Source organism: Protopterus annectens, chromosome 7.part0 (genome assembly GCF_019279795.1).
Source record: "Protopterus annectens isolate FY-2018-M chromosome 7.part0, PAN1.0, whole genome shotgun sequence".
In the NCBI taxonomy this organism is placed as follows: domain Eukaryota; kingdom Metazoa; phylum Chordata; order Ceratodontiformes; family Protopteridae; genus Protopterus; species Protopterus annectens.
Window position 1 is genome coordinate 914,379,552 of NC_056739.1, and position 23,911 is coordinate 914,403,462.

Genomic DNA, 23,911 nt, shown 5'->3' on the forward strand with positions numbered 1-23,911 from the left:
ATGACTTGCTTGAGCCCACCACAAAAATTCCCTTTGCAGGCATGGAATGAGTGGTATTACGTCTTCTAGATTTTGGCTGAGTTGAGACCATAAGCTTTTTAGGTACCATTGTAGCTTTCTCATGTGTAGTCTTGCCAGAGGTACCAGAAGAATGCAAGATGCCATGAACCCCAGGGCCTGCAGGATTTTCCTTGCGGTCAGCTGGGTGAGCTTTGCTAGGCTTTTGAAGTAATCTGGTAAATGTTCTTGTTTCTCCTCTGTGAGGAAAGCCATTTGGGATTGTGTGTCCAATTTGGCTCCTAGAAAAATAATCTGTTGGGATGGCAGTAGTCTTGATTTTTGGATGTTGACTGTGTATCCCAAAGCCTGTAGTAATTGAATTACATAATCCAAGTGTCTTATCAAGGTTAGTTTGCTGTCTGCTTGTATAAGGCAGTCGTCCAGGTAAGGGTATATTTGAATTCCCTGGAGTCTGCAATGTGCAACTACTGACGCCAGGCATTTCATGAATACTCTGGGTGCAGTATATAAGCCAAACGGCAATGCTGAGAATTGATAATGCTCTGATCCTGCAAGAAATCTGAGGTATCTTTTGCAACTGTGTCTGATTGGGACATGCAGGTATGCCTCCTTGAGGTCCAGAGTAAATAGCCAAGACCCCTTGCCCAGCATGGGAAGGAGTTGCTGTAAAGTCAGCATTTTGAATTTTGGCACAATGAGAAAGGTGTTTAGAGCGGACAAATCCAGTATAGGTCTCCATTGCTTTTCTTTTCTTGGAACAAGGAACAGTCTTGAATAGAATCCCTGGCCTTGTTCCTGAGGAAGAACCTTTTCTATTGCTTTTATTTGTAACAACTTTGAAACCTGTATGAGTGCCTCTGCCCTTTGATTTAGTGGCAGGTTTGGCATGCCTTGTCTGGTTGGTAAGGTATGGAAGTGGAACCTGTAACCTCTGTCTACTATGTCCAGAATCCATTTTTCCTTGGTTAAAATGTGTCAGTTCTTTGAGAATACGGATAATTTTCCACCTAAAGGTGCTTCTCTTTGAGCCTTGGTGGGCGGGGTGAAAGTCAAGTCATTGTGATTGTCCCTGTGGTGCAGCTGAACTCCCTGCGCCACTTCTCTGATTTGGAGGGTGCCATTGGCGGCCCCTGTAAGAGCCTCGGTATTGCCCTCTACCTCGAGCACGCCTGCTTTTTCCCCTTTGAAACTTGTCAGTGTCCGGAAAGGACCAATTCTTTGAAGGCCAATTCCTGCTGAATCTAGGTGGCTGAACCTGGAGGAAATCCTTGACTGTCTGTACTGATTTAGCCTTTTAGTCAACAGACTTCAACACATCCTGTGCAGTAGCACCAAAAAGCTTCTGTTTTTCCAGAGGTGCATCTAGGAGCTTTACTTTAACATGGTCTGGCAGTGGCTGTTCTTTCAGCCAAGCATGTCTACGTATAATGGCCCCTGTCATAGCTGACCCACATGAAGCTTCCAATGCATCATAACCACACTGAAGAAAATGATTGCTAACCTGCTGAGTGTTATGAACCAAATCCTGCAATGCCTTTCTATCTATAGGCTCAGGAGAGGCTAGCTTTTTCTGCAAATCATCCATTAAATAATCCTGGTACTGAAACATATGAAAAAGACAGTTAAGTAACCTCATGGCAAGGGTGGAAGAGGTATAAACTTTTTTGCCCCATCTCTCCAGGGACCTTGATTCCCTGTCTGCGGGCAAAGGGTTTTTGGCCAAGGAAGTAGCCACTCCTTTGGGCCCTTGAGAAATAGTTTCTAGATCCACAGAGTGGGCCTTAAAGAGATGTTTGTGAGTTTCAGGAACCCTGTAATATCTGTCTGGCTTGACAGGAGCGGGAGGGAGAGAATCAGGGGAAGCACTGGAATCTGAGTATACATCATCCAAGACATCCAACACTGGAGGAATAGCTAAAGGTCTGTGCTGGGGTAACTTGAGGAAGGTACGTAGCCATTTCCTGGAGTCAGAAAATTCCTGGCCCTGCCACTGAAAATGTTCTCTCATGGAGTGGAGAACTTCTCCGAAAGAAATATCCTCTGGAGGAGAGGCAGAAGGAATTGATTCCTCAGCATCAGAGTCCTCGTAGGCCTGGAAGGATTCTTCCTGGGTATCTGAGTGCTCAGAATCCCTAGAGGCTTCATCTGAAGAGAGGGTATCGGGCTGTTCTGTCCTAGGTCTTTTATCTGCAGGAGGCTGAGAACCCCTGTCTGGGTGCGACTGAGAACCTCTGATTAGAGAGATTAGATCAGCAGCTAGGGTCATGATCTGTTTATCAGAAGAATGGCTCTGGGGAATAGTTTTAGGAGGATGGGCCTTAGCCTGGCTGGCAGCCTTTGCACGTGTGTAGGCCTTGATGGACATGGAGACCGGAGGCCTAGCTGCCCCACGTGCAGGAGTAACTTTATCCACTGGAATGGAGTCGGGTAATTCTAGAGCTTCGGTTTCGGGAGGAAAATCCACAACCGGCACCGGGGTAACCTCCGGGACTGAAGTACACAGTAAAGCGGTGTCGTCGGCCTGGAGTGGTTGAATTACCGCCTCCGAAGAGGCCAATGCACTCACGGTAGGCTTGGGAGTGGTATTGGTGGACGACGCGGGCCGAGGATGTCGGTCCCGGTCCTTACGTTTTTTTGAAATATGTGCTGTCGGTTGTTCCGACGGCATGATATAAGCGTAATTTTCGCCAAAAAAGTCTTCGGCAAATTCTGCCCGGTGCCTGAGTGTGCGCTTATTAAAGCAAGCACAGGCAGCACAGGCCGAGACATCGTGGTTTGGGCCCAGGCAGGGAAGGCAGTAAGAGTGGAAGTCCTTATGAGGTATTTGTTTACCACAAGACAAACAATTATTAACCTTTTCAATTTTTTCTGACATCGGCTGAGGCAAGAAAAATGTTCCCCAATGGGGTACTTAGCTTTTTGATGACTTCGGTAACTGAAAACACAGGAGCTGACTGACCGGCACTTGCGAAAGTACAGTTTTGTACCTACCATAAATGTAGATGTCCGATAGATATGCAACTGCAGTCCTGACATACGGGTTGTCCTGCCTCAGGCAGCCCTTCGGTCGGCCAGATTCCAAAGTCTGGGTCCGGCGTCGGCCGATGTCGCCTCCTCCCCGACGTCAGAGCGGCTGGAGTATAAAGGCATCAGCCAACGCCATCTTCTTCAGTGTTTCTTGCCCCAGATGCCAGGTGCCCTCCAAGGAAGGCTAAATTTTGTGAATGGATAAACAGAAAAAAACAGACATGCACAACAGTAATAAACAGATACACCATAATATATATAACCCCAGCTGATAGGTAAGGGGAGAAAGGACCCAAAAGGGAAAAACAGAGGGGTCGGAGGGAGGGAAAACCTGACTGCAGTTGCATATCTATCGGACATCTACATTTATGGTAGGTACAAAACTGTACTATGTCCTTCAAGAATGCAACTGCAGTCCTAACATATGGGTTGAATACCATAGCCAAGCTGGGGGTGGTAGGACTAAGCAGGAGATGGTGTAGCTAGAAGGCCCTGCAGGACTGCCGAAGCAAAGCCTGCTCGGGATCTGGAGTATAATGGCAGGTTGTAGTGTTTGGCAAATGTATGCACGGAGCTCCATGTAGCAGCCTCTAGAATATCTTTTGTAGCCACTCCTCTTAGAAAAGCTGTGGATGTGGCCATAGCTCTGGTGGAGTGTGGTCTAATATTAGCTGGCACACTTTTTCCATGGAAAGAGTAACAGAATCTGATGCAGTGTCCAATCCATTTTGAGGTAGTTTGTTTGGTGACTGCTTTTCCTTGCGCTCCAGCAGCATAGGCTACAAACAGTTGGTCAGACTTCCTGGTGGATTTTGTTCTGTCCAAGTAGTAGCGTAGTTGTCGGTGAATGTCTAAAGTATGCAGCAGCTTTTCCCCTTTATTTTGAGGGTTAGGAAAGAAAGTAGGCAGGTGAATTGCTTGGTTTAGAGACACTCGGGATATCACCTTAGGCATGAAAGAAGGATTGGTCCTAAGGGAAACTCTGTCCTGATGAAAGATGAGAAAAGGAGGAACTGCCATGAGGGCCTGTATCTCCGAGACTCTTCTTGCTGAGGTGACTGCCAACAGGAAAACCGTTTTCCAAGAGAGAAATTGCATTTCTGAAGATGCTGCTGGTTCAAAAGGAGGAAGAGTTAATTTTTCCAAGACGTAATTGAGGTCCCATGCAGGAATTGGTAGCTTCCTTGGAGGTTTGATATTCTTTATGCCTCTTAGAAACTGTCTTAGCAAGGGATGCGAAAACACAGGTGCATCACAGTTGTAATGTGCTGAGATAGCTGAAGCGTGGCTTTTGATGGAAGAGTATGAGAGGCCACTGTGAAACATTTCTGCCAAGTATTCTAATATCTGAGGTATGTTCATCAGTGATGCATCCTGGCCCTTGTTGACATTCCAGATGGTGAATCTCTTCCATTTGGCCGAATAGGTTTTTCTGGTGGAAGGTCTGCGTGCCTCCAGCAAAGTTTCCTGAACTTTTTCGGAGAGGGAGTCATGGGTCTCAGTCATGGAGCTCTCCAAGCTGTCAGCTTTAAGGTTTGCAGGTTCTGATGAACAGTCTTGTAACTGTGTTGAGTCAGGAGCAGAGGCCATTGAGGCAAGGGCCATGGTTTGGTGTGAGTTATGCTCAGTAGCAGTGGATACCAGTGTTGCCTTGGCCAGAGGTGATGATTGAGATGAGATGCAAAGAGGTCTATGTCTGGTCTTCCCCATGCAGATGTTATTTGTGAGAAAATGCGTGGGTGTAGCATCCATTCGTGTGGATCCAAGAAATTTCTGCTCAACCTGTCTGCCAGAACATTGTCCTTGCCCGGAACAAACTGGGATTGCAAGTAGATGTTCAGTTTCAGGGACTTTTCCCAAAGAATCATTGTTAGTCTGCAGAGGGGGTAGGAATGAGTGCCCCCTTGTTTGTTTATATACCACATGACAGTGGTGTTGTCTGTCCTTATTAGCAGATGATCTTGCTGAAGAGATTTTCTAAAGGCTTCTATTGCATGTATCACTGCCAACATCTCTTTTTGATTTATGTGCTGATGCATCTCCATGGGAGTCCATTGCCTTTGAATGCATCTGCCGTCCATGTGCGCCCCCCATCCATGGTCTGAGGCGTCTGTTGTAATAGTTTGACTTGTTGGAGCTTTGTTGAAAAGCATGCCTTCGTTTAAGTGACTTGCTTGAGCCCACCACAAAAATTCCCTTTGCAGGCATGGTATGAGTGGTATTATGTCTTCTAGGTTGTGGCTGTGTTGCGACCACAAGCTTTTTAGGTACCATTGCAGCTTTCTCATGTGTAGTCTTGCCAGAGGGATTAGAAGAATGCAAGATGCCATGAACCCCAGGGCCTGCAGGGTCTTCCTTGCGGTCAGGTGGGTTAATTTTGCTAGGCCTTTGAAGTAAGCTGTTAAATGCTCTTGTTTCTCCTCTGTCTGGGAAAGCCATTTGTAGCTGTGTGTCCAGTTTTGCTCCTAGAAAAATAATCTCTTGGGATGGCAGTAATGTTGATTTTTGAATGTTGACTGTGTATCCCAAAGCCTGCAGCAATTGAATGACATAGTCCAAGTGTTTTATCAAGGTCTGTTTGCTGTCTGCTTGTATTAGGCAGTCGTCCAGGTAAGGGTATATTTGAATCCCCTGGAGTCTGCAATGTGCCACTACTGATGCCAGGCATTTCGTGAATACTCTGGGCGCAGTAGATAAGCCAAACGGCAATGATGAGAATTGATAGTGCTCTGTTCCTGCAAGAAATCTGAGGTATCTTCTGCAACTGTGTCTGATAGGGACATGCAGGTATGCCTCCTTAAGGTCCAGAGTAACCAGCCAAGACCCCTTGCCCAGCATGGGAAGAAGTTGCTGTAACGTCAGCATCTTGAATTTTGGCACCATGAGAAAAGTATTTAGAACGGACAAGTCCAATATAGGCCTCCATTGTTTTTCTTTTCTTGGAACAAGGAACAGTCTTGAATAAAATCCCTGGCCTTGTTCCTGAGGAGGAACCTTCTCTATTGCTTTTATTTGTAACAGCTTTGAGACTTCTATGAGTGCCTCTGCCCTTTGATTTTGTGGCAGGTTTGGCATGCCTTGTCCCGTTGGTAAGGTATGGAAGTGGAACCTGTAACCTCTGTCTATTATGTCCAGAATCCAATTGTCCTTTGTTATAATGTGCCAGTTTTTTGAGAACAGAGATAATTTTCCGCCTAGAGGTGCTTCTCTTTGAGCCTTGGTAGGCGGAGTGAAAGGTAAGTCATTGTGATTGTCCCTGTGGTGCAGGTGAACTACCTGTGCCACTTCTCCATTTTGTGGTTGCCATTGGCGTCCCCTGTAGGAGCCTCGGTATTGCCCTCTACCTCGTGCATGCCTGTTCCTTCCCCTTTGAAACTTGTCAGAGTCTGGAAAGGACCAATTCTTTGAAGGCCAATTCCTGCTGAACCTTGGTGGCTGAACCTGGAGGAAATCCTTTACTGTCTGTACTGATTTTGCCTTCTCCTCAATAGATTTCAACACATCCTGAGCATTAGCACCAAAAAGCTTCTGTTTATCCAGAGGTGCGTCCAGGAGCTTTACCTTAACATGATCCAGCAGTGGCTGTTCTTTCAACCAAGCATGTCTACGGATAACAGCCCCTGTCATAGCTGCCCTACATGAAGCCTCCAATGCATCATAACCACACTGAAGAAAATGATTACTAACCTGCTGAGTATTATGAACCAAATCCTGCAATGCCTTTCTATCTATAGGCTCAGGAGAGGCTAGCTTTTTCTGCAAATCATCCAGTAAATAATCCTGGTACTGAAACATATGAAAAAGGCAGTTAAGTGACCTCATGGCAAGGGTGGAAGAGGTATAAACTTTTTTACCCCATCTCTCCAGGGACCTTGCTTCCCTGTCAGCTGGCAGTGGATTCTTGGCTGAGGAGGTAGCCACTCCTTTGGGGCCCTGTGAAATTGTTTCTAGATCCACAGAGTGGGCCTTAAAGAGATGATTGTGAGTGTCAGGGACCCTGTAATATCTGTCTGGCTTGACAGGAGCAGGAGGGAGAGAATCAGGGGAAGCACTGGAGTCGGAGAATACATCATCCAGGACATCCAAAACTGGAGGGATAGCTAAAGGTCTGTGCTGGGGTAACTTAAGGAAGGTACGTAGCCTTTTCCTAGAATCAGAAAATTCCTGACCCTGCCACTTAAAATGTTCCCTCATGGAGTGGAGTACTTCACCGAAAGAAAAATCCTCTGGAGGAGAGGCAGAGGGAATTGATTCCTCAGCATCAGAGTCCTCATAGGCCTGGAAGGATTCTTCTTGGGTATCTGAATGCTCTGAATCCCCAGAGGCTTCATCTGAAGAGAGGTTGTCTGCCTGCTCAGTTCTAGGCCTTTTTTCTGCAGGCGGCTGAGAACCTCTATCTGGGTGAGGCTGAGACCCCCTGATAAGAGAGATTAGATCTGCAGCCAGAGACATGATCTGTCTGTCAGAAGGGGCCTGAGAAGTAGGTTTAGGATGGGCCTTGGCCTGGCTGGTGGCCTTAGCACATGCAAAGGCCTTGATGGACATGGATACAGGAGGCCTAGCTGCCCCACGTGCAGGGGTAACTTGGTCCACGGGAATGGTGTCGGGTAGATCCAGAACTTCGGTTTCCGGAGGAAAATCAACAACCGGCACCGGTGTAGTCTCAGAGACCGAGGAACGTGTTAACGCGGTGTCGTCGGCCTGGAACGGTTGAATTACCGCTTCCGAAGGGACCGAAGCACTCGCGGAGGGCTTAGGCATTATATCGGTGGAAGACGCGGGCCGAGGATGTCGGTCCCAGTCCTTTCGTTTTTTGGTAGTTTGTGCTGTCGGTTGTTCCAACGGCATGTTGTAAGCGTAGGATTCGCCAAAAAAGTCTTTGGCAAATTCTGCCCGGCGCCTGAGAGTGCGCTTATTAAAGCAAGCACAGGCAGCACAGGCCGAGACGTCGTGGCCTGGGCCCAGGCAAGGGAGGCAGTAAGAATGGAAGTTCTTATGAGGTATTTGTTTACCACAAGACAAACAATTATTAACTTTCTCAATTTGTTCTGACATTGGCTGAGGCAAGAAAAAATGTTCCCCAATGGGGTACTTAGCTTTTAGATGACTTCGGTAACTGAAAACACAGGAGCTGACCGACTGGCACTTGCGAACTGCTTCTGCTTCGGGCACCGCGCGGCAAGAAAGACTGAAGATGATGGCGTCGGCTGATGCCTTTATACTCCAGCCGCTCTGACGTCGGGGAGGAGGTGACATCGGCCGACGCCGGACCCAGACTTTGGAATCTGGCCAAACGAAGGGCTGCTGAGGCAGGACAACCCGTATGTCAGGACTGCAGTTGCATTCTTGAAGGACATCTGCATCTGGCACCGCGCGGCAAGAAAGACTGAAGAAGATGGCGTCGGCGGAAGCCTTTATACCCCAGCCGCTCTGACGTCGGGGAGTAGGCGACATCTGCCGACGCCGGACCCGGACTTTGGAATCCGGACGACCGAAGGGCTGCCTGAGGCAGGACAACCCATATGTCAGGACTGCAGTTGCATTCTTGAAGGACATCATGATACACACACACACACACACACACACACACACACACACACACACACACACACACACACACACACACATATAAATAGTTTTTGTATGTATGCAGCTTTTCTCTCTGGGCCTCTGATGAAAAAGGACATAAATCCAGTCGGACTATCCCAGTCAACAAATGTAAAATAAATAAATAATGAAGAGGTTGCTTGCACCAACAAACAACTTTATATTTCATTGTTTCATCTACAAATAAAGTGCCTGTTGCCTTTGAGAAATAAATTGCCTATGTTGGATTAAAAAATGATAAACTAGTAATATTGCAATAAGGAATGGGTGGCAAACTGATAACAGGTTCATAGTTAGTAGGCATCTCCACCAAAGAGGACACTCTCAGGACTGCAGCATCCATCCCTTCAAAAGTATAACACACTACTGTAATCCATCTACATGCTGTGGGAATAGAACCCACGGCTTTCTACATTAATTTCAAGTATTCTACCTGTTGTGCTACTAATACAAACAGACTTAATATAAGCAGCACTAAACTTCTCTCCCCCTGAAGAACTATGCAGCACAAGAAATCTGGAAAAAAACAAAATTTATTGGGGGTGGGGGGACAAAAGGCCCAAAATCAGGGACACATTTTAAACACTGCTTGTATAATCTTAGAAAAAGTTGCCAGAATAAAATGTTTTGTGTTACCATGCATTTCCTGAAAGATAGGAAGACTGAAACTTAAATGGCTATCATTATTTAGTGAATTCAGTTATTACTGATTTGCCAGAAAACTACAAATTTTAAGAGGAACAGACCAATACCTCTAACAACCAGTTATATCTAAATGGGGCATTTTATACCACACACACACACACACACACACACACACACACACACACACACACACACACACACACACACACACACACACACACACACACACACACACACACACCTCTTTTACTATGCACCTTAGTGAAAGGCAGAAGCCCAGGCTTGCTAATTCTGAGTATGCACTACCTTGGCAATAAACAAATGCAGCTTAAATTACAGCACTTTGTATTTTCTAAATGTCTGTCCTCTGGTCACAACTTCAACTACTGAACTCAAATGTTCCTAAGACGCATGCCCATGCTGTCATCAAATGCGACAGTATTAACCCCATAAGGTGAAGATATTATACCACCAAAAGACCTGCATGGATGGCAAATGCAAGGCTCCAAAACAAAAGGCAAAATGCAAACCAAAAATGAGCCAGCACATATACAGTAGATCACGATCTTATTTAATGTAAAAAAATAAAAAATCAATTCACATGAATCAAACCGCCTTCTTAACTGGTTTCGTCTAACTCCTTCTTCAGTGATAGAGACAAAAATGTAGAATTGCTAACAAACCTGTGGTTTAAATACAGCGCCATCTTGTGTGTAACCATATGATTGGATAAAGATAAACTTAAAAGTTGCTCATTTAGTCCTGGTGGGAACAACCCACCCAACTTGACTATCCACTTTTTTTTCTTTATTATTACGCATCTCATGTAAAGTGGCTTTATCATTAATTCTATACCTAATACAGTCAATGACAGTAATCTAAAGATCCCAGTGGCATGTTTCAAAATGTGTTTGTATAAGGCACTGGATTGTTTTTTATTTCGAATGTCACTGAGATGTTCCCCTATTCTAAGCTTTAGAGGCCGTGAAGTCTGACTCACATAAAATGCCACTCATGTGCATTTGGCTAGACAGATGACCCAACTAGTATTGCAGTTAGCAAAAAATGAGATGTCATAAACAGTGGGTAAGTTATGGCTACTGAAGCTGTCAGTCTGAAATACTTTAGGACAATATGTGCAATGTCCACATGGGTTACATCCCACCAATTTATGACCAGCAATTGTTCTTTGAGTTAAAGACTGGTCAACCTCATTCCATTTTTTATAATGACTGAACAATGAGCCCAAAGAACGGCTCTTGCGGAAAGAGAAAGGGCCGTTGTCATTCAGACGTTCCCTGAGTTTGCTATCTGACTGTAGAACATTCCAGTGTTTAGCAATAATATCCATAAAGATCTTAGTGTTTCTGCCATATGTTGTCACAAGCCTCAGTTCCTGTCTATTTTTCATTGAACATTGCTAATATGACAGCAATTGTTCCTGTCCTGTTGGTTGGCAAATCGGCTGGCCCTGCAAATGTCACCTGCTCTATATCCCGTTTTTGAATCTGGTTAACAGGTCCTGTCTATACTGGCTATATGTGGAGGGACTTGAGCAAATGCTTTTAATCCTAAGAAATTGTGACTTAGGAATATTCCTGATGACATGTTGTGGGTAGAAGCTGGTGGCATGTGAAAGTGTATTGAATTGTGGAAATTTTCTGAAAACCTCACTTTCCAATGTGTCTGCACTGGTTCGTCTAATCAATACATGCAGGAAAGTAATTTCCTGCTTGTCAAAAGTTATCTTGAACTCAATACCCCACTTATATTGATTGAGTTATTCAACAAATTCTAATAAAAATGCCACATCAGCCTTCTATACCAACCAACAGGTTTTCAGAAAATTTCCACAATTCAATACACTTTTACATGCCACCAGCTTCCACCCACAACACGTCATCAGGAATATTCCTACGTCACAATTTTTAGGATTAAAATAATTTGCTCAAGTCCCTCCACATGTAGCCAATATAGACAGGACCTGGTAACCAGATTCAAAAACAGGGGATATAGAGCAAGTGACATTTGCAGGGTCAGCCGATTTGCCAACCAACAGGACAGGGAACAATTGCTGTCATATCAGCAACGTTCAATGAAAAATAGACAGGAATTGAGGCTTGTGACAACATATGACATAAACACTTAAGATCTTTATGGATATTATTGCTAAACACTGGAATATTCTACAGTCAGACAGCAAACTCAGGGAACATCTGAATGACAACTGCTCTTTCTCTTTCCGCAAGGGCCGTTCTTTAGGCTCATTGTTCAGTCATTATAAAAAATGGAATGAAGCTGACCATTATTTAACTCAAAGAACAATTACTGGTCATAAATTGGAGGGATGTAACCCATGTGGATATTGCACATATTGTCTTAGAGTATTTAAGACAGACAGCTTCAGTAGCCATAACTCACCCATTGTTTACGACATCTCATGTTTTTCTAACTGCAACACTAGTTGGGTCATCTATCTAGCCACATGCACATGCATGGCATTTACGTGGGTCAGACTTCACAGCCTCTAAAGCTTAGAATAGGGGAACATCTCAGTGACATTCGAAATAAAAAGCAATCCAATGCCTTATACAAACACATTTTGAAACATGCCACTGAGATCTTTACATTTACTGTCATTGACTGTATTAGGTATAGAATTAATGATAAAGCCACTTTACATGAAATGCTTAGTAATAAAGAAAAAAAGTGCATAGTCAAGTTGGATGGGTTGTTCCCACCAGGACTAAATGAGCACTTTTAAATTCATCTTTATACAATCATATGGTTACACACAAGATGGCGCTGTATTAAAACCACAAGTTTGTTAGCAATTCTACATTTTTGTCTCCATCACTGAAGAAGGCGTTAGCCGAAACCGGTTTGAATCATGTGAATTGATGTTTTATTTTTTACATTAAATAAGATTGTGACCTACTGAAGATGATTTGTCAGAATTTACCATTAACCATTAATGAAAAAATCAGACTCCAGAATGATTTAATTATCCCAAACAGCATCAAATATTCAGGTATGAACACATAAAACTGACATCAGACAGTTCCAAGGGAATATTTGTCCAAACTTATTTTACTGGAAGAGCAAACCTGCTGCAGTGCATGTAACTTAATCATTCTCTAGGAGAAGTGACTACTGTAGATACATAGTAAGTATTTGCCTTTCTCCTTTCTTCAGGAAGCTCACGGTAAAGCCTTGGTTTTGAAACAGAATACTCTAAATTGCAAAACTTAGGCAGTAAAGTTGAGTCTCCTAAATCTACATATATTAAGGTTATTTCTTGGTGTGACTAAATATAGTTTCAATGAATGCTCACATCAGTCCTTCTAATTTCAACAATTCAGCAGGCAAAATGGTAGTCTGGAGAGCAGCAAGTGCCTCAGAAATTAATGTTATCATGCACCCTACAGTCCTAATGTGGACAGCAGTATCCTGAAAAAAAGTCAAGACAACTAAGCTGCTGCATCCAAGTGCCTTAACTTGGCATAAAAGGATAGAATGTACTAACACTGCAAAAATATACATTTATTTTGGAAACACATTGAAGATAATTATTTTAGAATGGTTGCAGGCGCTGACTACAAAGTTAAAGCTCACTTTTCTATTAGAAATGTACCACTGGTGTTTATGAAGAAGGCAGTAATTCTAGTTTTATATAAGAACATACAAACATTACAACGTACTGTAAACATTCAGCTGTAGAACTGCCTCAGTCTGGGTCCCAATGTCTCCATTAAGAAGTAAAACTTTGTAGCTTTTGCTGTCACTATCAGACAGGTTATCGAGACGTAGGGTTCCATTTTCAGGGGAAAAGCTCTGCTCTGCCACGGTAAGGACCGTTATACACTGGGGAATCCCCAGCAATCAAGAGTGAAAATTCATACCCCTGTCTTTTCAATGAACCAGGAAAGCTCAAACTGCAGGAAAGGAGATCTGAACCAGGAAATAAGCAGACTCTCCTCGTGTGCCGTTCACTAGGCTCTCAATCACTTTTGTACCGAACTACTGGAGAAGCAGTTAGGGGAAATCAAAAATTGCATTTGATTGTAGGTTATTGTTCTCTTTGAAACAGTATACTGTCCTTTTGCATTCTTATCAAGTAAAAACAAAAACAAAAAAAAAAATAAACAGATTCAGCATATCAAACTGCTTGGCTCATGGCAGTTCAGTTCACAAACCTGCTGCACAACTACCTGCTTGAGCTGAAGAACGTAAGTTACAGATGCTATGCACACAACCTCACCTCTCAACTGTCCCAGTTTTGGAGTATCCCTCCCAAAACATTTGTCTGATAAACTGGTTAAGGTTACAGTCTAATCAAAAATGCCAGCCAGACTGTGATTATCAGTGTCATACTTCTTAGTGTTCTGAAAATGTATGTTGATGTTAAATGTGGATTTTTGATTCCACATCCCTTCCCTCATCATCTATCAAAAATTCACGGCATTGTCTCATGTCAGTCATCGATTACAATTATTGGCCTAATTCTTTGACTTCGATTTTAAGAGAGTCTGGTTGGTGGTGTGTACCTACGTTTTATTTCATAATATAAAATCAAAGTAGTCAACTTAATAATGAATTGATGTGAGCTGATCTCTGCAGGGCCTGACTAATGCTTAATGAGCACTATCTAAGCAACACCACATACCTCACTACTGCTACAGTTTAAGGCATGTGACAGCACTAGGATGCTGGCCTTCAGATCCTGCTAGAGTTAATAATGCTCCCTCATAACATCAGTTTATGGGTCTATGAAATAAATGCACTATACAGAGATCCCCTATAACGATATAGGTTTCAGTATACGAAAACATGTTGTAAAAAAATAAGAAAACATTCCTCATAATTAGTCTCTGCAATGATTTTTAATGTTCAGATGTTAAGCTTGTACACTACACAAATACCAGCACCGAAAGGCAAAATGCAGCGGTTATGGAAAAGAAAAAAGTTAAATACAGCACTATGCCTGCCATTTGTTCAAAACATTAAAGTTCCGCTATGCAGTTAGGGAAAGTAGCTGTTCCACTTATGGAAAAGTTAATGCAGCCATTCCACAGTACTATGCCTGCACAAATACATCTTCGTTTGCCCGCTTACAAAAAGAGCTCTCATACATGCAGCAGTAGCCTTACTCTAATTGTATTCTTGCAGTTTGTTCAAAGGTAAGCCGTTTAAACGTAAAGAGTGCCCGAGTGGTAAAGCTGCTACTGGTTTAACAGTATACGTTCTGATGTCATCACACTCCCTACACATGATGACATCAGGAACAACTTAAAAATCCCGCAAAATTCGGAAATTAAAGGGGCCACTTGGAAATTCGTGACACCCCAATATTTTGACATCAAAAACTGTATGGGGACATGGAATAATGTGAACTTAAAGGAATATATAATTATAAATGTCATATGTGTTTTTTTTTTTCTCTGTTTCCTTTCATTGGACCATTTGTAAATATTGTACATATTGTTATGATTATTAACTACTCCTGTTAACTTGATTTGTAATTAATAGCGACTGTATCACAATTTACTCATAAACATAAAAAAAATAAAAATCTGTTGAGTAAAAAAAAAAAAACTGTATTTACCGAAGAATTCGGTACAGTTGAGAGGTATGGGCATCTGTACATCCCTCTTACAATAATATGTAGATTTATGCTAATGGCAGATGTATGGTGTGTGAGGAAGAAGCATGAGCTTTACAGACTAGCAAGCCATACGAGTATCCTAGCAGATAAGTTCCACTTATAAAGTGTACTGCAACAGTGACATTACAAAGAATATCTAATGTTTGTCAGACATGAAGAAACTGCACGGCCTGCTGCTTGTTAGCACTACTACTAAAGCAACTGATATCAGCTTCCTTGTACAGTAGTTCTACCTGCATAGTTTCAACTGTGGCACAGTTATTTTGCTAGTCATATTTCAGATTGCTTTAAAGAGAAACAACTGATGGAATGCTTACATTATTTCACATTTGAAGAATTTTCATTTGAAGTCTCTGATTTTTTGCAATCAGTATGCATTTGTAGTACATTTTCTCAGTATTTGAATAACTATCATAGGTCATTGTACTTAAGTTTTTGTAAAGTGATTTGGGTTTAAGCACTTTAATAGTGTTTACAACTTGATACATTACTTCAGTTCTGCAAATAAAAGTTCAACAAATTATAAATAAAACTACTAAATTACACAAAGATAATGAGATTTTCTAAGCCAACAATGTTTTGTGAGCCATGTGTTTGCCCTTAGGTTAATTTAAGATTCCAGTTAGCAGCTCGTGATTCATTCTTTCACTAGTTGTCACTCATGCCAGCTTTGATATTTTCTTCCTATCTGAAAATATGTCATACCTCTACCAAGCAACATCTTGTACATTGTTTCCACTTCTGAAATTTCCTGAGGAGATGGCTTCTTGGCTGCTGCAGCAATCCAAAGACGGCCCCTGTGTGAGGTGTACCAAGTCCTACCTTCCACCCTGTTTCAAAAATAAGAAAAACATTAGTGATCCAATCTGAAGATCACTTTTGACACTTCTGTATAACTTGTTTCCCATCTTGTATTAGTCAAAAAATTATCTGCAGAAAAGCTTAGCATGCTGACATTCAGAGTTCCTACCACAAATTAAAAGGTTATATATAATGCAAGTGCTTTTAGCATTAAGCATCTTGCAAAGCCAAAAGCTTGGGGAAAAATCAGACAAGCTTGAATCATTTAACACTTGTTATAACAGGACAGCTGACACAAACTGCAATAAAATGTTCTGATTTATGTTGAAGAGAATCCCATCAGTAAAACTTAGTTAAAACACTAGCAGCCCGTTTCCAATCTTGTGCTAGTGACAGTCTTTAGTAATCTGGTGGATAAATGCAAGATCACCCCATTTTACTTTTGAGTAATGCACTTGTATTTATTTTATGAGAAACAAGAGACAGCAATCATTAATATACAAATCATGTGTCGGTTAAACAGCTTCCCTAAAGCAATGATTTTACCCTTTTGCTGATGAATTTCAGGTCTGTCCAAAGAATACTAGCTACTCTCGATTATTTCTATTTTAAATCTTGTAGCGCCAAAATGGTTAAACAACTATTCTTAACATTTTCTGGGAAAGTTACTGGCTTAATTATGTTTAAAACATCACAAGACTGCAAATCCTAACCCCAAAAACATGGGAATAGCTGTATCCATCTTAAATTTTAATGAAGTTTTTTTTTTATATCCCTCAACATACAGAAAGAATAAAAAGATCACTTCTGTACAGAAACACGTTTTAGGTCTGAAGTCACACAGAAATTATATATTTTTTCTTTTTATTTTGAACACCTTTATTAAATAAGACATAGGCACACATGCATTAATAGAAGAAAAACATCTTAACATTTTTCATTTTCATACAATACACGTTATACACACCTGCCTTCTTTCTAAATCATTTGTTCTAACATTACATACATTGCTCAATTTCTACCTTCCCTTGAACCTCACTCCTCCTTAACATTATTCTGCTTATACTGTTCCCACAAACACGTATATTTCTATTATTTGCTCATTCTCTTTCCTAAAGATTCCACCCATGTTCTTTTATCTTCTTTAAAATATTCAGTACTACAATTACAGTTTGTTTAGCTTTTGATTTCCATTTTCTGGTAATCACTTTTTTTGATAGCCATTACTATTAAACTTAGTAAGGCTATACTTTCTCTAGGCAATTCAGAGGCTGGTGTCCCAGCTCAAAAAAATCTGACAGAGTTCTCTGTGGGAAATTTTTAAAATCTGCTATCTCGTTACACACGCAAAAAAACATGCTCCCGTTACCACTTTCTTTCCCATCACATCCCAGCATTTGTTGTCTACCCAAGGAAAGATTCTCTGAAGTCTGATTAGGGTAATAATTATCCGTTTTTAAAAGCATCTTCTCTTCTAGATTCAACTAAATACTCTATCAGAGCTGGTCTTTCTCTTAGCACCCCTCTATCCCTTTCTCTTTGCATGTACTCTGATATCGGTCCTTAATAGGTGGTCTCTAACCTGCAGTCCAAACTTCTACTTGGCCTAATCTTACTCTATTACCATTGCCACTCTAGTTATTTGCTCCCAATACTTTGATCCCTTTGATAATTTTCTCCAGTAAATTCCAGCCTCATCTCACCTATTTTCTATACTCCTACTTGCAGTCATTCGTACTGGCAAAATCTCCTTTCCTCATAAACACATCAGCTTAATTCTTAGAAAACTTTCTGTTACTTTACGAATATAATATTTTGCAAAGTTGTTGATCTTCTTGACGTTCTGCATCCATAATCCCACTCTTTCATTTTTCAAACTTCCCCCATTTTATTATCATCATCCCATTCCACTTTTATTTATAACCTTTTACTTATGTTACATATAAAAATCTTAACTGCTAAGCTCTGAAGTATCATCCATTCAATTCAAGCAATCTTAAGCCACCTTGCTCTGTGGGAAGCATCAACTTATCCCACTGAATTTTTGCCCTCTTCCCGTCCCAAATTCTTTCAACTCTACTGATTAATATCCACAACTTCTCCCCTGGGTGATAAAATATGACTTGACCTATATTTAAAGCTAAAGAGACTAAATACATTATATCACTGATTTTATGTTACTATCCACATCCATAATCAAAAGCTTCCAGTTTCTTAGTTTTATATTATCTTCTGTTTAGTCTGTTTATATACGTCCTTAGCTGCCATAACAGAACCCTTTTTAATCCATACACCTAAACGCTTTATCTTATTGTCCACATAAATAAGGGAATTGTTAAACCAGTTCAGGTGTGAGTACGTAGTTTACCACAATAGCTTTTGTTTTATCATCATTAATTTTATATCTCTAAAAGATCTGAAACAATCTCAAAATGTGCGACAACAGTGAAATGTCCTCTTCTGGATTTAAGTACAAACTAGTATCATCTGCAAATAAAGCCAACTTTTGTTGGTTACCATAACAGTTATGTCCTTGCATCTGAGCATTTTATTTAGCAATGGTTCTACATATAAAACAAGTAAATAATGGGAAAAAGGACATGCCTGCCTTGTTCCACTATTCAAACACAGCCTGATGGAGAGGTACATTCCCACCATAATTCTTGCCTCAGACCCTTCATACAGCCCCCTAATTAATCTCATTATTTTATCAGAAAATGCAAACTACTCCTAAAAATCTCAGCTAACATTATTGAATGCTTTCTCTGCATCAATACCCACCACAGAGGATTTTCTTACATTCTGCTTTTCTCTGGATCACTGCTCTTCTATTAATGTTGCCAAATGTTAATATTTCTCCACAAAATAACATTGATCCATATCTATCAAATTTGGTGACTATACTCTTAGTACAGACAACCACTTTAAAATCATGGTTTAAAACTGAAATGGTTCTTAAATGAAGCTCGATCTTTGGGTAATGCAGCTACCACAGGTTTCTTCCAAGATCACTGTTTCAGGAGACTGCCCTGTTGACTGATTACACATCACCATTTTTATCTCATCTCTTCTTGCCTTAGCTATTAATTTATTGAACCTCAAATTCCTCTAACCTTGGCATAATTAAGTCTTCCATAATTATTTATTTTATGCCTTTTTTCACATTCCTCTGCTTTCTAAAAATTTTCATAAAATTTCCTAAATATCTCAAATACCTCAAAAGGATCTCTATTTTTCTTCTTATAGGCTTCTTAAGTTTTGTGACAACCCTTTCTACCTTTTGTTACCCAAGCTGTTGTGCTACAAGTTTTTGTGGTCTGGAGTTAAAAAAACAGATGCTTAGCAATCTTTCTAATCTCATACATACTCCCTTATATCCCTTTTAGCTCTCTGCAGTTTCTCTTCTTTTTCTGTGATATTCCCCTTACTCTGCAATATGTTCACATTTTGTCAGCACCTCTAAATAATTCATATTACTTCTTTTCCATTTACTTATCTTACTTCTACCATATTTTTTAACTCACTACATCCGAGTGATGCCTTCAGGTGCATCTGCAGTTAACTCCTACTGACGCCTCTAAGCATCAAATACAGCTTGTTCACATTTGCATCAATAATTCCAAAACCATGACATTGTACAAGGTTTTAAAATCCTTCACCTTAAAGTTGACACAATGGCAAACTCAACTACATTAATATTTGACCTCTCTCTAGTGCAGGTACACACACACACACACACACACACACACACACACACATATATATATATATATATATATATATATATATATATATAATTTTTGCATTTTTCTAAATATCTCAACAACTAAGGAACACAAACAGAACTCCTTAGCCCCATATGCATGCTCTCAGCTAGGTGAATAAAATGCTGCTGGTAGTACGTAACTTGAGTGGTTGCAGAGATATTGTAAGCAGTTTACAAAAAAACATTACAAATGTAATAGTTACTGTGTGCACTGTAACTTATAAAATGCGGTTTAAGACCTAGAACCTAAAGAATACTACTACTATAAAAATAGTTTGTGCTGAAGAGTTTGCATTTATACTTCTTTCATAACCCCTATGGTTCCACAGATATGAACATTTGTTTGAAATGTCAGGGTATAATTTGATTCTGTCAAAAAGCTTAAGCTCCGCCCATTGGGAGTTACAGTGCAAACTTCCTCTGGAGTGAATGAGTTAAATTTCATTTTATCCCACTGACTAAGCTATTCCTTCTGAATACATTTCTATATTCCTTAATAACTCTTGAATTTCCACTACCCATTACTTAACTTTCTCTGTTTTAACAAGTAGATCAAAGAAAACGACAGTTTCACTTTTATTTCATTACCCTGCATGTTGATCATGGTGTTTATTAGAGTGTGACCTGAAATAGTTATTGAATATATGTAAAAGCTTTCAATGAAATGCACATGTTCCAGTGAATTATTATTTCTATCCAGTCTAGCATAGTTATTGTACCTTGGGGAAATATGTAATTTCTGTCAGAGCACCTACTACTAAAGTCACATCTTCCATCCAAATATTTCATGTATTTGTTCAGAGAACAAGAGAAGAACACAAAACAGGGTGACAGTGCCTGTGTACTATGGGCCTTTATTAAGAATACATCTTTTAATACTAAAGAATTAAACTAAATTATAGTAATAAAAAGTCAGTGTTACACAAACAGATCATCCTTTTCTGTGTTCTTTTGCTGATTTTACAAGTTACACAGAGTCCGCACTTTTCTTCCTTTTGTTCAGAAATCCCTTCTAGGTCACAGAGATGCAGCCCCACTACTGCCAAGCAAATTCCAATTCATCCCATAAATAATATTCACTGCTGAAATCTGATAATTTCTCATATTTTCTTGAGCTCCACAACATCAGTCTGTGGTGAAATCAAAATATATGCCAGCATAATCCTCTCCACTTGCAAACAGCACCTTAATACCACAAATCTGCCATTGTCGTCTTTTTTCCATCTTCTATCACAGCTGGAGCCCCACTAGTAAATAGTATTATTACGCTGTTTTTCCTTGGTCCCTGACATCCTGTTGAACATGTATCCTGAAATCCTTTCTTTATCAAATTTACATGTTCATGTCTACCGAACAGCGATTCCTGCAGCAGTGCTATTTGCAGCCATTTCTTAATATATCCCAATAATCTTTGTTTTTTTGTCTACACCTGTAAGGCCATTTACATTCCATGATAATATGGAGAGAGTAGATATTATAATAAAGAGCTATTATTTCCACCTATTATACATGACAGTTCTTTTAAATTTGCATTTCCAACATTTCACTTGCATGTATACACTGCTTGGCAGGCTTATCTTTTATTCTTTTTCTCATCTCCAAAAAAAACAATGTCACATTTCAAAAATTTTTGATTCACTGAAAACACTCAAGCAAATAAATGCATTTTCAGACCACCCCACATCCCTTTTTAACTGAGAACATGCAAAACTGTACATTTTCAGCAAATGAAGTTTACTCTACCAGATAGGAGAGGTTGCTCCAAATTGACAGCTGCACCCATACACATTAAGTAATCTAAAATTAAGGTTACAATAACTAAAGTGAAAGTTACAGCTAATATTGCCACTTGCACCAAATACTACCTTTTTTTCCTAATCTGATCTTGCCACTTGTCAAGAGGTGTTAGAGAAGCACATTCTTCCTTGGTGCAGAAGGCTAAAAGTACAGTTGTGTACCTACCATAAATGTAGATATTCGAGTGTATTCAATGTTGCAGTCATTACACTTGGGTTACCCTGCTGGCAGGCTACCCGCAGTCGGCCCGAATTCCAAAGTCCTGGTCCGTCATCGGTTGCTGTCGCCTCTTCCCTGACTAGCCAGGGGTATATAAGATGCAGCCGATGCCATTTTCATCAGTTTTTCTTGCCCCAGATGTCAGGTGCCCCCAAAAGAGTAGGCTAAAAATTTTGCTTATAAAAAAGCATGCAGTAACAAAAACATTACCTTCATCTACAAGCAAATACACCACACAGGTTGTATAGAACAGAGAAGTACAGATAAGTCCCAGCAATGAAAAGGGGGATGGAGGGAGGTAACCTGGACTGCAACAGTGAATACACTCGAACATCTACATTTATGGTAGGTATGTACTATGTTCATCATGTTTCACTGTTGCAGTCATTACACTTGTGTTGAATCCCAAAGCTGAGGTTGGGAGGCTGGGCCTAAATAGAATTAGGAGTGGCTATGAGGCCCTGCAGAACTGCAGTGGCAAAGCCTGCTCTGGACTTGGAATAAAGAGGTAAGTGGTAGTGCTTTGTAAAAGTGTGCACTGAAGTCCAATTTGCAGCCTCCAAAATATCCTTGGTTGGTACTCCTCTGAGGAAGGCTACTGAAGTGGCTGCTGCTCTGGTAGAATGTGGCCTAATGCCCTTAGGCAGTGTTTTGCCATGTTGTGAATAGCAGAAACGAATGCAGTGGCCTATCCATTTTGAAATAGTCTGCTTTGAAATGGCCTTTCCTTGTGATCCTGCAGCACATGCCACTAAAAGTTGCTCAGTCTTTCTGAAAGCTTTAGTTTTGTCCAAGTAGAAGCATAGCTGTCTGTGTATGTCCAAAGAATGCAGAAGTCTCTCCTTTTTATTCTGTGGGTTTGGATAAAAGGTAGGCAAGTGAATAGTTTGGTGAAGAGCCACAGTGGACACTACCTTAGGCATAAATGTTGGGTTTGTCCTTAGAGAAACCCTGTCTGGATGGAAAATAATAAAAGGTTCCACAGCCATTAATGCCTGCAACTCTGAGACTCTTCTTGCTGAAGTTATTGCTAGGAGCAGAGCTGTTTTCCATGATAAGAACTTTATGTCGGCTGTACTGGCTGGCTCAAAAGGAGGCAGTGTGAGCTTTTCCAAGACAAAATTGAGGTCCCATGTAGGTATTGGTGCTCTCCTTGGAGGTCTTATGTTTTTGGCTCCTCTGAGGTACTGCCTCAGCAGTGGATGCGAAAAAATAGGTGGGTCCGTATTGTAGTGAGCTGAAATGGCAGAAGCATGGATCTTAATTGATGAGAAGGACAGGCCTTTGTCCAGCATCTCAGTTAGGTATTGTAAAATCTGAGGAATATTTGGTACAAGTGTGTCAATTGCTTGTGCCTGGTTACAAGCACATAATCTCTTCCATTTTTCTGCATAAAATTTTCTGGTGCTGGGCCTCCTGGCCTCCAAAATAACATCAATAACTGCTTTAGAGAGAGGTGTGTCCTGAATAGTTATAATATCCGCCATGCAGCCAGATTTAGTGTTCTGAATTGGCTGTGCAGGATCTGATTGTTTTGTTGGGTCAGTAGGTGAGGAATTTGAGGTAACGTCCAGGCTGGGCCTTGAGATAAGTTCATTAGGATTGGATACCAGTGCTGGCATGGCCAGTCTGGGGCAATCAGTATCATTTTTGGCTTCTCTTGTCTGACCTTTAGGAGTACCTTGGGGAGGAGAGGCAGAGGAGGAAAGGCATAAACTGTAAGGGTTTTCCAGATGAATGATAACGCATCCACTTTCCATGCTTGTTCGTGGTAAGTCCTTGAGCAGAATCTCTGTAGTTGGCAGTTGTGAGGGAAGGCAAATAGATCTATGTCTGGGCATCCCTATTTCCTTGTTATCATGCTGAAGACTTGTGGATCTAGTTTCCACTCGTGAGGGTCCATGAGGTTTCCGATTAGTTTGTCTGCCAGAGTATTTGTTTTTCCTGGCAGGAATTGTGCTTGCAGGTGTACTTGATAAGTCAATGCTGTGTTCCACAACGTCATGGCTTTTCTGCAGAGGGGGTAGGAATGAGTGCCTCCTTGCATGTTTATGTACCACATGACTGTAGTATTGTCCATTTTTATCAGCAGTTGTCCTGGATGGAGTAATTCCTTGTAGGCTATCAGGGCATTCTGTAAAGCTAGCATCTCTTTTTGACTGATATGAAGATGCATTTGGCTTGCGGGCCATGTGTCCTGAATACATTTTCCTGCCATGTGGGCCCCCTAGGCATAATCTGATGCATCTGTTGTTAGTGTCTGCCTGGCTGTGGGTAAGGTGAATGGCTGTCCCTTGTTGTGGTGACAGGCCTGTGCCCACCATCGAATCTCCTGTTGCAGGCAGGGAATGAGAGTAATTATT

General features: G+C 41.0%; 1 protein-coding gene across 1 annotated transcript in view; it reads right to left on the reverse strand.

Moving 5' to 3' along the window:
* The window catches only part of TRIP4 (thyroid hormone receptor interactor 4), a gene marked incomplete in the record, with an annotated part of 1,109,057 nt that overhangs the window by 376,485 nt on the left and 708,661 nt on the right, over window positions 1-23,911 (reverse strand). The window contains 1 exon segment of the mRNA XM_044077489.1: window positions 15,671-15,795. Coding sequence (XP_043933424.1) covers window positions 15,671-15,795 — 125 coding nt within the window.